Raw genomic sequence first — 16673 nt, forward strand, 5'->3', positions numbered from 1 at the left:
CCCCTCTCAGCCATAGCTCTACCATAATCTCCTTCTCTCCCCCAACTACTCTCTCTTCACCACCACACCGTCGCCCCCTCGTAGCACGCCGCCCTCTCGCTGCACCACCTCACCGAGCCGCCTTGCCGCACCACCATATCGCTGCCATCCCTCACCACCATCTTCTTCTTTCTTTTCCTTCTCCTACCACCAATAATGGCCTTCTAGTGAAAGTTTTGGAGGAAGTATTAATGGATTTATGGGTGGTAGGGGGTTTTCTGATGGGTTGGGAGATAGGGGTTTCAACGGGGAGTTTTTTTGGGTGAGTGTTGATGCCTAACGGGCTGAGTTAAGTGGATGAGGTGGTGGTTTTCGAGCAGTGAGATGGTGGTTAGGGTGGTCGTTGGGGCGGAGTGAGTGGTGGTGCCTAGGGTGGTGGGTCGGTGGTTGGATAGTGGTTCTATTGACGGTCAAGTTTTTTGTCAAAGTGACCATAAGGTAAAGGAGAGAAAGGGTAAGTGAAACCTTGGGGGTTGGTGGATAATGAAAGTAGAGGATTTCGGAAAAAAGGGGAGGCTAAGGAAAATCATTAAAACGTGTTGTAACAACAAGGGAATCAACCTATTTGATTCTCTTACCCTTTCTTCAAAATCTCAAACCAAATGTCCCCTTTATTTATTAGTTGAGTTTAGTGTTTCAAGTATATAAAAGATTAATACATGGATGAGGTTAGTACCAACTAATCTCCTATAACCAATTAATCAACTCAATACAAAGTCGAACCTACATAATTGTATATCAAATCTGTATTTCTCATATTCAGGACTATATATGATCATAGATATTTTACTTTTTTCCTTTTTTTATTAATTATTCAAACTTTGTATTCCATCCGCGTCACAAAGATCTGAACGCTTGTTAGGATGGAGGGGGGTTAAGTGAATTGCGAAAAGTCCAGAGTCCAATCGAATCTAGTTCAAACCTGTCGGACTGGACTGGACCAAGATAATATTGGGCTGGACTCGGACTCAAAATTTCGTGTTCAAATATTTCCAGACAGGATTCAGACTCATCCCTTTGGAGTTCAATAAGTCCAATCTAGTCCAAAAATATTCTAGCATATAATATGTTTTTTTTTCTCTGTTTTCTCTCAACTTAGACGAGTCTAATTTCACTTTTTTTTTACAGTATTCTACTTTAATCTAAACTTTCCAATTTTATTTTTCATTTTCATTATTCTCAATTTGTGAATGTGTTTTAATATTAATCTTAATTGTTGTCATGCTTAATCGTCGATACAAATTAGATTATACTGAATCGATGGTGTCTGAGGTGTAATGATCCTTATGTTTCTTGTATTTTAATTGTTATTCTGGGTTGAGTCTTGTATTTTACAATTTGCATTTTATTATAAATTTTAAAAAAGATATGTAACTTATTTTATGGAGTGGATGTAATGAGTTTAATTTTTCAAATTTCGATTATGAGAAAACATTGTGAACCTAAATCTGGAAAAAGAATTAATAATTGGACTGGACTGGATTCAGATTCAAGAAAAAAGTTCGAATAAGACTGGAATGGACTGAACTCAAAAAAGTTTGGATCGGATTTGGACTCAATTTCTGGAGTCAAAAAAACATTGGATTGGATTCGGATATGACAAGGTCCAATCCACTTATACCCATAGTTAGGACACGTATTTTAAGGTGATGATAGTTGTAGTGTGGTTCAAATGTTATTTTATTTAAAAAGCAGATGTGATAGGAGTTGGCGGGGTATTTTTTATTAGAGGAGAGAGAAAGTTAAGTAACGTTTTATTGTAAAAGGTAGAGTATGGGCTAAAGGAGTGTACAAGAAATATTATATTAATAATGGGACAATGTAAAAAATGAAAGTGTTCAAAATATTTTAGGACAAATATAAAAGAAGGTGTTCAGACTATTTTGAAACCGAAGGTTCACATAACTCACTTTGACCATATTCTTATACTAGTCACAATAATTCTTCAATAAAGTCACATTAAGGTTTTAATCACATCACATCTTCATTAGAGAGTAAAGAGTTACATAAGTTTTCACTTTTTGCACAACAATTCTTTTTAATGGTTGCAGTCATATCACTTATTCATTAGAGAGACACTGTTTATACATTTCTTACGTAAAAATGCATTATCACATGAACTTATTCCTCTTTCAATAAATTATAACTAACGATATTTATGGTCAAAATTATGTATTAGTAAATGTGTAAGTTAAAGTAAAACAACTTAATAAAAATAGAAAGAGGATTACAATCTCAAGATTTTACGAATGGCTAATAACACGTTATAATAAATAACTAGTTATTAGGCCCGGGCTATGCCCCAGGTAAGGAAAATTTTCATATATTAATATTGTACGACTTTAAAATAATAACACTAAATATCACTTGGTCTAGTAGTTAAGACTTTGATATATAACCTTGAGGTCATGGGATCAAACCTTGTGCTATGCAATTTCTAGTATTTTTAATGGAACACCTTTTAATATACTTCTTCCGTTTCTTAATAAGTGCAACATAGAGAAAGTGGGGGAATACCAAGGAATGTAGAGAGAGAAAGTTGGGACCACAATAAAGTAGAGTAATTCAAGTGATGAAACAAAAAAGTTGTAGTCCCCTGTTGTTTTGTGGTGGCATATTTGTAATAATATTGAACTTTTTTTACCATTTTGAGCTTGGTTGCACTTATTGTGACTATTTCAAATAAGGGAAATGTTGCACTTATTAAGAAACAAAGGTAGTATTAGTATAGATATTCCAAATTGAAAGATTTATTATACTCCACCTAGAGCTGTCAAAAAATGACCTGATCTGACAACCCGACCTGAACCTGTAACGACCTGTAACTGACTTGTACCTGAAATTTTGACAAAATAGGTCACCTGTAACCCGACTTGTACCTGACATGATAATAACTGATATCTGCTATTAACCCGATACTCTATGACCTGAACCTGAACTGATACCCGTCCAAAAAAGACCGATAACTGAAATGATTTGACCTGACAACGATCTGAACCCGATTCGACACCTGACCTGATTAGGACCTGAAACTGATTATAACTTGACGTAACTTGTCATCAACCCGACCTGTTGCGACCCGTTACCTGGTTTTACTAAACCTGTTGTGACCTGGTACATTATTTTACCTGACTTGTTGCTACATGTTACCCAATTTCACCCGACTTGTTGATTGCTGATAACTCGACTTGTCAATTATTTCACCACATAATAACATAAATCATATAACACTACTATAAAAAGGTATATAACTAGATGAACTATTCAAGCATTGCTTTTCAATGAAATCTTAAATAATGATACAAATTTGAAGCAACACCACACAAAATTCATGACATGTTCCGTGCTCGAAGCGACCCGAAAGTGACCTGAAATCAAGTATGGTACAACTCGATAACTACAAATCTGAACCCGACTCGAAACTAACCCAAATCGTTATTGTCCTGACCTGATAAGTACCCAACCGACGCATGACCCGAACCTGAAAGCACCCGCTACAAACCTGCAATAAACCCGACCCGACACCATATGTTCACGAAAGATGACCTGTCCCGAAATTGACCATGCAGAACTCGGCCGAACCTGAAAGAAGAAATGAACCGAGCCAAACCTGACCGAATTATGACCGTTCCCGACCTGCACCCGACCTGTTTGATTTAATGACCTGACACGACCTGACCGAACATGACCTGAAACCTGAGATGGCCCGACATGAACCCGACTCGAGTAACTGAATTGACAGCTCTAACTCCACCTCATAGAATAAATACAACAATAGATTCTATACAATTACCTAAATTCACGGGTTTAACATGTTATATGATCAGAACTCAGAACTCAGAACTCATACGTTGTAATGAAATAATTATGATCTCAAAATATGCAACACCGAAAAATCTAGATCTAAATCTACTAGAGAAGAAAATATATATCGGGATCTTTTCGATTCTCATTGTTCTTGAAGTGTACCAATAGTGTCAACAGGGAGTACAAATCTTAGGAACTATGAAAACCTCCATTCATCAACCACTAGAAAGTTTTACCAAAACCTGTGGGTTGATGATATCTAAGGGACAATAAAGGTAATGTGGCCCCCAAAAAGCTCAAAAGGAGAGGCATCAAAATTCAAAATTATGGAATATCCTAAATTTTCAAAGATTAGGGTCCTTTCTCATTTGTTTCTTTGGTCGCATTCTGCTACCTAACCACAGCTTTCCAACATTAGGGTACATTGGTTTTATAAACCTTCTACTTCCTCCGTTTCTAGATAAGTATAACATTTGCATAGTGTTTAATATTCACAGTTTAAATTTTAATTAGTTTAGGTGATTTACATTTTAGGAAAAACATAGTCATGTGGAATCTTGCATTGTTAGATTCGTCTGAATGTGAATTTTTTTTAATATCAACTTTTTATAATTTTTACTTATTAATAATTGAAGATATTAACGATTAAAATAATGCATTGACAAACGTGAAAACAAGAAGTGTTGCACTTATTTAGAAACGGAGGAAGTATTTTCTATCTCTCAAAATATGATTTTTATTTTCATTTTAAGTGTTCCGAAATATAATTCTCGTTTTTATATTTATAATTTGTACTTTACTTCTTAATTGGACAAGATAATACTACCCTCATTTTAGAGGAAACTAGTGGTTCTGAAAATGTCCTGAATTGTTGTGTACCATATACTGTAATGGATTTAGTCCATGTTCTTTTTAACTGAGAGAAACTAAAAGGAACTAAACTTAAATTAAAAGAATTGAACTTAAATTAATTGAACTGAACTGAAATGAGAGAAATTGAATTGCTCGGAGAAACTGAACTGAACTAAACTAAAATTAACTGAACTGAACTGAAATTAACTAAACTAAAAATAAGTCAAAAAAACACAGGACGTTAAAATTATTGTATTGGAATTCGGGTGTATCACAATTATATATACAAGTTATTTTTTTTTCTTCCAAAAGCGACCGTGAGAGATTACATGACTTTAAATATGTACTCCAGAATACAACTTAGATGTTTATAAAATGAAGTAACTAAAAAATGTTACATTTTATGATTTTATAGTTTAATTTTTCTATTCAAATTAAATAATATAAAGATCTACTACTATTTCCTCTATCTTTTTAATTGCACCATTTTCTTTTATGGATGTTTCTTTTTAATTACACCATTTTCTATTATGGTAAACTTTTTGGACCAATTTTACATTTTTATCCGCTCTTGACTTACCCAACCATCCCATTTAAATTTTAATTGTCCAACCTACGTATACGTCGTATAGTACTTCACTCTCTCCCCTTTTCTTGTTTTATGTGTCCAAACGAAATAGTGCTATTAAAAAAATGAAGTAAGTATATTATAAGAGCTTTTCCACTCATGGTTTTTTTGGACATCAATTTGAGTCATGAACCTTGCTCAAAAAAAACATGGGATTGCATTGCATCCACAATTTTTTGATGTTTGTATTTGGGTCATACTATGACTCAATCCTTGGCTGGTCATCTTATGACCTAAACCAACCATTTGTGGACATATGGCAATGTGTCATAAATGTTACTTTTTATAGTTCAAGTTTTGTAATACGAATAACTTAAAAAATATTTTTTTTTAAAAAAAAAATTTCACCAATGGTCCTATCTTTTTGAGATCTATAAATAGACATCCATTTTGCTATATTTTGACACACTTATGAAATTAATTATTTTCACTCTAAATTGTACGCACATGAATAATTATTTCTGAAAGTTTTTAGTATTGAAGAAGTTTATTTATCAAATTTAATTAGTACCAGATTAATTTATTTAGGATCGTTAATATATATAATAATTTATTTATAATCTTTTATGATATCATAATAAATATCAAAAGGTATAAAAATGTATTGATGTAAGAGAGAGAAAATGGGATACAGTACATTAAGAAATGGGATATAAAAGGATGATATTTTTTTATTTTTTTTGGATCATGAGTGGGGTGCATTTGTCAAAGTTAAATTACTTTAAATTAGATTACTACAGAACACCTAACAAGTGGTCTCTAAGAGCATGTACAATGGTTTGGTTGGTCTTGGTTGGTCTTTGAGTTTTTGTCATTCTCTCTCCTTCTCTCTTTCTTACAACTCACAATCCACTAAACTCCTACCAACTCATATTTTTTCTCATAATGGTTTGGTTCGTCTTAGGCTATGTTTAGTTCACCTGAAATTTTCTGATCTGAACTTATCTGATCTGAACTTATTTTTTCTGATATGATCTGATTTACAAGATCTTATCTTTTATAAAATATATTATTATTTTGTAATTCATTATTATGCAATATATTATAAGATCTTATTTATAGTATTATTATTATCATTTTATTTCTATCATAACTTTTAAACAACTTTTATTAATAATAATAATAATTATTATTATTATTATTATTATTATTATCATTATTATAATAACAACAACAATAATTATAATCATCATAATAATAATTATTACTAAAAATAATTATATAACCCAAGTCATTAATTTATAAGAGCACTAATAAAATGTTTCACACTTTCTCTTAAAAAAATATTTCACACTTGAGAAGTTGGCAAACTCAACTCTTTTTTTTTCCATATATAATAAAATAAGATATACAAACAAATATGACTTGCGCAAGAAAGAAATGGATAGCGTGCAACTTCAAATAGCTAAGAGATTTGGAATTCTTTAGGAAGAGGTATACCGGATCTAAATTTATAATTTGTATCTCACACTTAGCTTATTATCAAATGTAATCCGAACTTAGTAGTTTCGTTGTCATGAATTTGAGCTATCATATTTTGTATATTTCTTATTTTTGCGCCAATCTTATGTTCTTACCACGTGTCTAATTTTCTATTATTTAATAACAAAAAATTACTTAAAATAATGATAACAATGACATTTATAATAATAACAACAAGATTAATAATAATCACTAATATTAATAATTAATAAGTACAACAACAACAATAATAATCCTTTTGAACAAATGTACTAATAAATAATAGTAATAATAGTAATAATGAGTTTTTAAATATAAGCATGATCTGGTCTGATCTGATCTGATCTCATTTGAAATAAGCAAAAATAAGGTGAACTAAACATAGCCTTACTTAGATTCTATAGATGTAGTTCGTGCCATGGATAGTCAGCATAAAGCGTTTGAGATAACTACAATAATGCATGACATCAGATCTATATGCCGGGAATTTAGTCATTGGGAGATAAGGAAAGTAGGTAGAAGTGAAATTAACCTAGCTCATAACTTAGCAGTAGCAACTAGACAAGGTAATTAAGTTCCCTAATTCTTTCTGTCTGTTCTTGTCGCCAAAAAAAAAAAATAGCCTTACTTGTTTTTTTTCTATTTTTCTCTCCTACTTTTACCATACCCCACCATATACTTTTTCTCCTACCCAATGTTTATTTTTATATGAAATAGATGATTTAAATTAATAAAAGCTAATTAGATTACGTTAAATTAAATTACTTCAAATTAGATTACGTTAAAATAAAGTTAATTATCTTACGTTAAATAAAATTAGTGTTAACTTGACATTAATTATGCATATTGATAATTTGTTATTTAATTAATTAGCTTAAGGCACTAATTAGATTACGTGAAATAAGTTAAGTTACACTAATTTGTTATTTAATTAATTAACTTAAGTTATGCTGATTAGATTACGCTAATTAAATTATTTTCGGAGTAATTTGGATTATTTGAATTCTATAATGTTGGCTTAGCTAGGTGAATATAAATAATTCTACTGATTAGAAAGATTATAAGTTGGGAAAAAGTATGGTGAAATATATCAAATTTAGGCTCAATTTATAGCTAAAAATATTTTATAGCCTTTTGTGTAATATTTTTTAAAAAATTATTCCCAAATTTTTTATTAACGTTGGAAATCATATAGTTACGTTTGTGAATAACAAATGAAAAAGAGAGTGAAACTTCCATCCACGTGGCGATACTCCATTTGCACGTCAGTGTTGTAATAAATGCATCAATGCCACTGACATTTCCTCACAATTCTGTCGTGAATTGTAGTTCAAAACGCAGGCCATCTATTGAAATTCCTTCTATTTTCTTCTGAAACGCAGTGTATTAACATATGACAAAGAAAAATAAAAAAACTAGGCGAACTTATTTTGACACGCGGCGCATTATTAGTTGTGGGAGGCACGCCATCCGAGGTGCTGCTGGTCTGGAACTCTAACCGACTCCAAGGGCCAATTATCCCAACAATAAAACTAAGTAAAGCTAGCTTTACTTTTTGTTAGACCAACCAAAAATCATCCTAGTGTACATGCTCTAACGGGACGGGATTTTTAGATGATCTCCTTAAGTCTTTTTGTAGTAGTGTATGACCCTCTCTTATATTATAGTGACTCTAAAAACATGAAAATCTAAAAATTAAACATAAAAGAGAACTAATTACAACATCCAAATCACAAATCAAGCACAAAATTTCATTGTTTTCATGTTTTATGGCATCTGTCCTGATTAAAATGTGAAAACAAGCAAAAAAATTCGCAAACATAAAAATTCAACTACATTATCAATTGCTGGTATAACTGTCGCGTGCCTACCAAAAATAACTTAACTATAACCTCCTAACATTGTAGTCAGGTACGTCAGAGTCGATCCCACAAAGAATTGGATATATTTTTATTATATTTCTTATGCTAGTTATAATCCCATGTTTTTGAAAAAAAGTTGAATCAACTAAATAAACTACTAACTAGAAAACAAATAGCTACTAAATGACTAAAAGTAAGTAGGGATGGCAAATGGGCGAGGCGGATGCGGATACCCCTAAATCCCCCCCACCTCCACCTAAATTTTCCATACCCACCACCTACCCGCCAATCATGGCGGGTACAAGTTTCCATATCCACCTCCACCCACGCGGGTATAAGGTTATACCCACATCCGCTCCACCACCCAAGTGGATATCCATTCCACACCTATACCCGCCATCACCTAGGTGGATTTTCCACCGGCCCACCGATTTATTTTTATATGTAACCTATTATATAAATTAATTATTAGAAACACCCATTTCAAAGAAAAAAAGTACACATTCTTAGTATTCATATTTCTTAATTATTTTTTACAATTTTTAGATTTTGAACACAATTCTTTATTTTATAAAGGGTAAATTATTATTATACGGGGCGGGCGGATATGGGGCGGGGCGGCGATTGGGCGGGGCGGGTGGATTTGGGGCGTGTGACCTCATATCCACCACCTACCCACCACCATGGCGGATTTGACTTTTCGTATCCACACCCACCCACTACCCACCAAAGTCATATCCATACCCGCCCCAACTGGGGCGGATGCGGTGCGAAACCCGCCAAATTATACCCACTTGCCATCCCTAAAAGTAAGAATGAGACAATCAACGATAATATAATAGGAATCGGGAGATATATTTTGGCATTGAAAACGAATTGGTCCTCGAAGTAATAAATCATGAATAAGAATTAGACAGGTTATGCATACACCTTAACGTTAACCCGTAACACAAACAACTATTTTAAACTTCACTTAATTGCAAATAAACCAAACAAGCTCTTGGAATATTATCTAACTAACTAACAAACTGGAACAAGCTCTGTAGACTCAATTAATAGTAGTATGAATGTTAGGAAGAACTTAACTTACGCCATAATTATGGAAGCTTGAATTATGCATCTCAAAAGATAAATAACTATAGGTATTACGATAAGCTTTAGTCGTCAATCAAACACTTAATTAATTGCTTGTAGCAGATATAATAAGGACAATTATGTATCAGAAACAGATATCCAATCAATTGAACTAAATTCCCCTTGGTGACTTTGTTGTTTTGAGATTTCTCAATGATGACCTGGTACTTTTAAGATTATCATAAATAACCCTCTACTAATCGACCTTGATCAAAAGTGACTTTATGAAGCATTTTGTTGTTAAACACAACGTATGTCCGTTAAATACAAGTTAATTGAGTTAATCTCATAACCTTGGTTTAACCTTTCTCCTTTCCCTCCAAAAACATTTCCCCTTTTTCCTCCGGCCTGAACCAAACTCTAACATCTATCCCAATTACGAAATGAACGTTCTACTATTAGTACTTTTACGAATTTATTTGTCTAATAACTTGGGTCTCGTTTAGTTCGATCACATGGAGAGTGATTTTCCATGAGAATTTGCATTACATGGGAAATTTTTTCCCTTGTTAATTTTTAGAAATAATTAGGCAAAATTGTGTGGTTGACATCATATGAAAATTATAGAGGTGATCAAACATGGCCCGGCCCGCTGGCCCGGCCCGGCCCGTTTTTGGGCCGGGTTTGGGCAGAATTTTTCGGCCCGCGGGCCGGGCCGGGCCCGGTCATTTTTTTTTTGTTTTTGGGCGGGCTTTGGGCAAGCTAAAAACGACTTTTTAGTCTATTTTTTGGCCCGGCCCGTTTTGGCCCGCAAAAGCCCGCTAAGCCCGGCCCGAAATAGCGGGCTTTGGACACAAAAATTCGGCCCGAATTTAGGCCCGGCCCGGCCCGGCCAATGGGCAAATTTTTTTGGCCGCGGCCCGGCCCGAACCCGGCCCGGCCCGGCCCATGATCACCTCTAGAAAATTACTCACAGGGGGGTTGTGAGTGATTTTCCATGTTCCACAGGGAGTTATATTTCCTATGCTTCTCTCATTTTCCTCCAACTAAACACAATACTCATCTTGTATTTCCTAAAAAACTTGTATTTTCAAGAAAAATAGCTTCCAACCAAACAACACATTAATGATCTAGAATGGTAAATTATTCTAATTCATTTTATATCATTTAATGATTATTTAATGACCTACTAAAATCTAAGGGTTGGCAACCCTAAGGGCTAAGGGTTACTCAAACATTTTCCATATTCATTTCCTACCATCATATAGTTCAAGTTGCAAACATAGCTTACTTGTCGGCCTTAATTATAGAACTATCCTCATTTTGCTTTTCACGTACCAATATGGTTTTAACTTACTTTTAAAGTGAAGGTTTTACATATTGAGTTTTTTCAATTATTATTAAAGGGCATTGAATATTTTACTTGATTGGGGGAGAGTTATGCTCTAGCAATTCTCAAAATAAGAGTTCTCAGATTATCATATATTAGATAATTGCATGAATGGATTGGAACCTAGCTAATGACTAATGTTCAAGTGAAATATTAGAAGTCAACACTAAAAGTATAAATTGATCGATCATTACCTCCAAAGTCACTCATCAAGAATATATGATGTAAGAATTAAAACAAATTAACGCTATGCATAACAGCACATGGAATGTCGAATCAAATTTAGCTTCAAAATTTGATTATAACTAGTCCTTCATAGTTATTCTTTGATTAATTTAGTAGTCCAAGAACATCCTCAAGACTTGACTTTCAAGAAGTTAAGTTTGGGGATTACTCCTTTCGAGCTCCAGGAAGACCAAATGATAAGTAAGCAGTTGATAAATTATTTCTTTTGGAACGCTACATTCAACATTAATAAGTTCGTCAAATTCTTTAAAAAACTTATCATGCATATTTATAATAATCACTAAACATACAACTATATGTACAAGCATTGCATGTTGCTTAAGCCTTAATGTATAGACTTTGCTAATAGAGCTTCAATTCCTCCAAACACCACGACGTCGATTGAGCGATCTAGTAGAAAAGTGGCGTCGAGAGCCGTGCACGTGGTGGCGGACGCCGAGGCTGAATCCGGTACGGTGGTTGCGAACTAGCGATATCATCCGTTACGTACCTCTTTTGTCCACGTTCTTCTATCACATTATCAAAGTTTTGTCAATACATTGGTCAGCAGAAGAACTAGTGGTGCAACAAGTTTTTTGTCAACGTCATTATGTCTATATTATCTATACTAATATATTAAAAGGCGTGCGTAAAGCAGGAACGGTGCCACGTGGCACTCTCCGTCGGGAGTTTTAGTTCATGTAATTCATGCACAATAAAGGTTTTGATCTCGTGACCTCAAGTTCATGTACTAAAGTTTTAACCACTAGACCAAGTTGTATTTAGTGCTATCATATCAAAGTACAATATTAATAAATGAAAATTTTCTTACCCGGGACATAGCCCGGGCCTAATAACTAGTTAAAAGCCTCAAAACGAGTATCAAATAATTCTGTGCTTTGCGTTGCGAATGTTTGAAGTTATAAAGATATCAAGGAATAATAACTTAATAAAGGTAGTTCTACGTAATTCTAATTCTATATTCTTTTAGTTTTTCTGACCAGAGGCATATATCAATCGTGGAAGTCTGTTTATATGGAGTACCTATTTATAAATTCAACTTTCTTTATCGTAGTAAAAAAATCAACTATTTAAATTTTTTTACTGATTAATACTTAAGATAGTTAAAGTTTTGCAAACTTGAAAAGGTGAAAGGTACGGTATGGTTTTTATCTTGTATATACTTAGTAATTAATAACTCATCGATATTCACACTTATGCTAATTATGCAAATTTTAACGTTTGAAAATTGACAGCGAAAAAGTTGAAATCATCTTTTCTTTCCTTATTCTTTTCTAATTTAAAAAATTTTAAATTTAAAACAATAACAACAATGAAGGGTAAAAGTTTGAAATTGATAGCTAGAGCAATGCAATTTTTTTATTAGTATTATTATCAAAGAGCGACAGATAAAACCAAACACGTTAATTAATATATATTTTGCTTCCAAAAAAACTTAATATACACTTGATATATTATTTCATTTGAATCCAAATGTAGCCATGCCATCACACACATACCATTTACACTTTGTGAAGACTCAAGAGGGACAATTGAGAACAAAAGAAATCAAATACTTAGAACATATATGGTACACCAACCCCTTGAGGCCATAAGTAGCATATATATTTACACAATATCCTACATACAATTAATTCTGTGACTTTTTAGTTTTCACACTCAAAGAACACACACTAAATCAAAGGAATATATAACATACAAAGGTGTATATATGGTAGCATTTGCCTTTTCCATATATACTTCCATGAGTTACATAAACTGATAGACTGCATCACCTTTGTGATGTACCCTTGACAGTTCAGTAGTTCACAATATCAATGCATCAATAGAACTTGACGATCATGATGAACATGATGACGAGAACTCAAACACGGATTCGCGGATCGAATCTCAGATGATAGCATAACTTGAGTGGTTGTTGATGGTAATATGTTGATATCAGAAACTGCTTGAAATCGACCAGAATCTCCGCTTGGAAGCCTCATGTAGGAGGAGGCCGAAAGCGGCGACGACGACGACGACGATGATCCATGAATAAGCCTCCATGACTGATGAGCTACACCTTGATCACCTTCCTTGTGTTGCACTATAGCTTTGTAGATATAAGGGATGAGCCCCTCCATTTTGTTAAAGGACTTTATGAAATATGAATTAATGAATAATGATATAAAGCAAAGGGTTACGTTGCTATAGATTATATATATAAGGGGAAGTTAATAAGATGACTTAATTACGTGGCGTAGTGGGTCAGGTCAATAATCCATCTTTGCACGTTAAGACATTAAGATAAGTACTTAATAGAGATAAGACTTTTATGAGCGAGAGTAGACTTCAACGCGAATCCACACGAACCTGGTGAAAGCTTCATCTAAACTACAAGCATGATACCTATGTCTTACCTTAAAAATCTTATTTTCTTTTTGATGGACACCTTGAAACTTTATTTTATAATTCTAGAAATGACTAGGCTATTAAACTGGTAGGGCGTAAAACATTTTCAGTATAAAATGATTTTCGTGGAAAACAATTTATAATAGAAAACGCAATTTCAAAATTAGTTTTTTTGTTGTTTGGTTCAATATAAGAAAAATGATGAAATGAAAGGGATAGTAAGGAGGTAGTGAGAGGAGTGTACAAGAAAGATAAGGAAAACAGTTTTCCCTTCATTTTGAAGGGAAAATGATTTTCCATCATTAGGAGAGTAATTTTACTCCAAAGGAAAATCGTTTTACACTCTTTTGCCAACTAAACGATATAAAATTGAAAATAGAGGAAAATAATTTTACAAGAAAACGTTTTACACCTTACCAAACGAAGCTTAATGTTATTTTGGGACAGCCTTAAAGATATTTGTATATGTTAATGTGGGCCATTATTTAGGGTTGACAATAATTGTTTTGTAAAGCAAAGAATTATTGCATAAATAATGGGTGTGGGAGGAGGAGAAAAGAGAGTGAAAGGTTGCACTTTCAGAATCAATGGGTGCCCATCCATAGTATCAATACTTGGAATTTGTCGGGAAGCTAGACAAATTTATACGATGGGCCAATAATGAGTAATCTTTATATACCTTTTTTTATATAAAAAAAATTGCAATATACAATATATATCAAACTCAACTGATATCCGAGTATATACACAAATTTTAAGTCAAAATAAGTAAGACAATTAAGAAATAAAGTAATAAAGAAATTTTATTTCAATAATGTATATTGAGTACAATATCTGTAAACAGTTTATAATGAAAATGAACTAAGTCCTCTGATTCTGTTCCGTAGCTAGAGAATGAACATGTGTTATTAATATCTAGTGGAGTTGAGTGTAGAGTGAGGTTTTATCAATGTCAACCTTAGTTTGAATGTGGTATAACGATTTGTCAACGTCAATCCGAATTTGAGTTTTGTTTGAGTGTATTCGAATAAAGTTTGACAAAGCTTGAATCTCAAATGAATATGTTTCTATCTTTTTTCTTAGCAATAGGCTTTCATGGTTTTCATGTGATTAATTATAGGTACTCTTTTTAGTATTTTTGAAAGTCGACACAGTTTTGATGTGATTGTTGAATGTTTGCAGAGATAACTCCAAAAGAATTTTATAATCTCTTGAGAATAATAATTTTTCGATCCCCTCAACTGAAGGATGTGAGGTCTATTTATAGGGAATGAAGATACATTCATGAAAATTGGTAGTTTATAGCTTGGGCTCGCTTATGACTTGGGAGTATTTTTAACCTTTGCAATTTGACCATCTTATTCGGACTAGTGATATGGATTAACTCGAATATTTTAGAATCCAAAATATATTTGTTTAATTTAATTTGAATTTCTTATTTGAGTGGGATAAATTAAATAAATTAGACTAGTTATATTTGTTTTAGCTCAATAATAATTAATCTATTTTAAAGATAAAACACTAATAATATTTTTCTAGTGTCTGCACCAATGAGTGGAGGGGGGCAAGGCCACTCTTGGGCCTTGGCCATATCTTACCTTGGCCCCTGGTTGGAATAATATCTAGAGATCTAAACTAATGAAGTATTAATAAAATTCACAAAATATTTGGAAGTCTAATGATAAAATTTTGGTTCTTAAAACACCTAGAAAATTTCATACAAAGAAAAAGTTTAGGAAGAGAGTTTGACAACATATAAGTTTGGCAGGATTACATTCTAAGACCAACTTGTAATAGGTGGAGTAACCTATCAATTTATATATGTTAGTCATTATCTTCTATTTGTTCAATGTGAGACAACTATTCTCAACTCACATGTGGGTCGTTACACTCCTAACACTTTTCCCCATATATGAGTCACTTTTAATCTTACACTTTGGATAGGTCACAACATCCTCGTTGGGTCCTCTCTAGACTTTCGACATGAGGATTGAGGTCAGCTGAGTCCCTTCTTGGGGTAATCACATTTTTATTGGGCTTTTTTTACCCTCAAATAGATCTTTAACACCTTCCTTCTTTCATTTCATAATGGGTCAGCATGGTTCGCTCTAATACCATGATAAATTCGTTGGCCTAAGACAAGACTATGTCGGAGGAATGCTTGACCACATACAAAGTTGGCAGAGAATGGTATCAGAGTCCACGTTGGGATTTGGATTGATTGAAATTAAAAACAAATCACGTGTGAGGGAGAGTGTTGAGCCCCATGAACAACCCATATGTTAGTGGAAGTGTTGTCCCATAAATAACAAATTTGGAATTAAGGGGGAGTGTTGGGATGTGTATCTCAAATTGAAGACTTGTATGAGTTGTATTCACATTGTAAGGCTAAGGGGTTATTTCCCTCATTACCATATGTTTTTGAGGTAGAATCTTGTTGGTCTTATAAAGTGGATTTGCATTACTCCATGACGGACGCGACCCAGACCCATTTAACAATTTTTTTAAACAATAATTTTAAAACAGAGAAAGTATATAACACCCCTAATAATAGTAACTATAAACATATATGGTATATTATATGTAGGACACGAATATATGCACTTGCTATAATGAAGATTGTACATTTAACAGAAAAAGGAACACATCTACTCAATGGATAAATTTTTTAGTGTAGCAAAGAAAGAATTTAGAATTTTTAGCAATTTTGATATTTCTTTGTGCAATTCGATTTGCGTGGACCCGGTTCACACTAAAAATAGTGTGGACCAGGCCTAGGCACGTGACTCGTTATATCACTTTAACATACACTATATCATTTTAACATACACTATATCACTTTAACATACACTATATCACTTTAACATACACTATATCATTGTAACATACACTATATCATTGTAACATACACTATATCATTTTA

General features: G+C 33.2%; 1 protein-coding gene across 1 annotated transcript; it reads right to left on the bottom strand.

Moving 5' to 3' along the window:
- Window positions 1-12748: 12748 nt before the first annotated feature.
- Window positions 12749-16470, bottom strand: LOC104898496 (hypothetical protein). The gene has a single exon (XM_010685585.4). It carries the CDS (start codon window positions 13480-13482, stop codon window positions 13174-13176), a length of 309 nt encoding a protein of 102 aa, XP_010683887.2. The 5' UTR covers window positions 13483-16470; the 3' UTR covers window positions 12749-13173.
- Window positions 16471-16673: the final 203 nt, after the last annotated feature.

The sequence above is a fragment of the Beta vulgaris genome, chromosome 7, assembly GCF_026745355.1.
Source record: "Beta vulgaris subsp. vulgaris cultivar EL10 chromosome 7, EL10.2, whole genome shotgun sequence".
NCBI lineage: Eukaryota > Viridiplantae > Streptophyta > Magnoliopsida > Caryophyllales > Amaranthaceae > Beta > Beta vulgaris.

Bases quoted from the DNA above. Each gene is read 5' to 3' on its own strand.
- LOC104898496 (XM_010685585.4), bottom strand. From the start codon at position 13,482: ATGGAGGGGCTCATCCCTTATATCTACAAAGCTATAGTGCAACACAAG.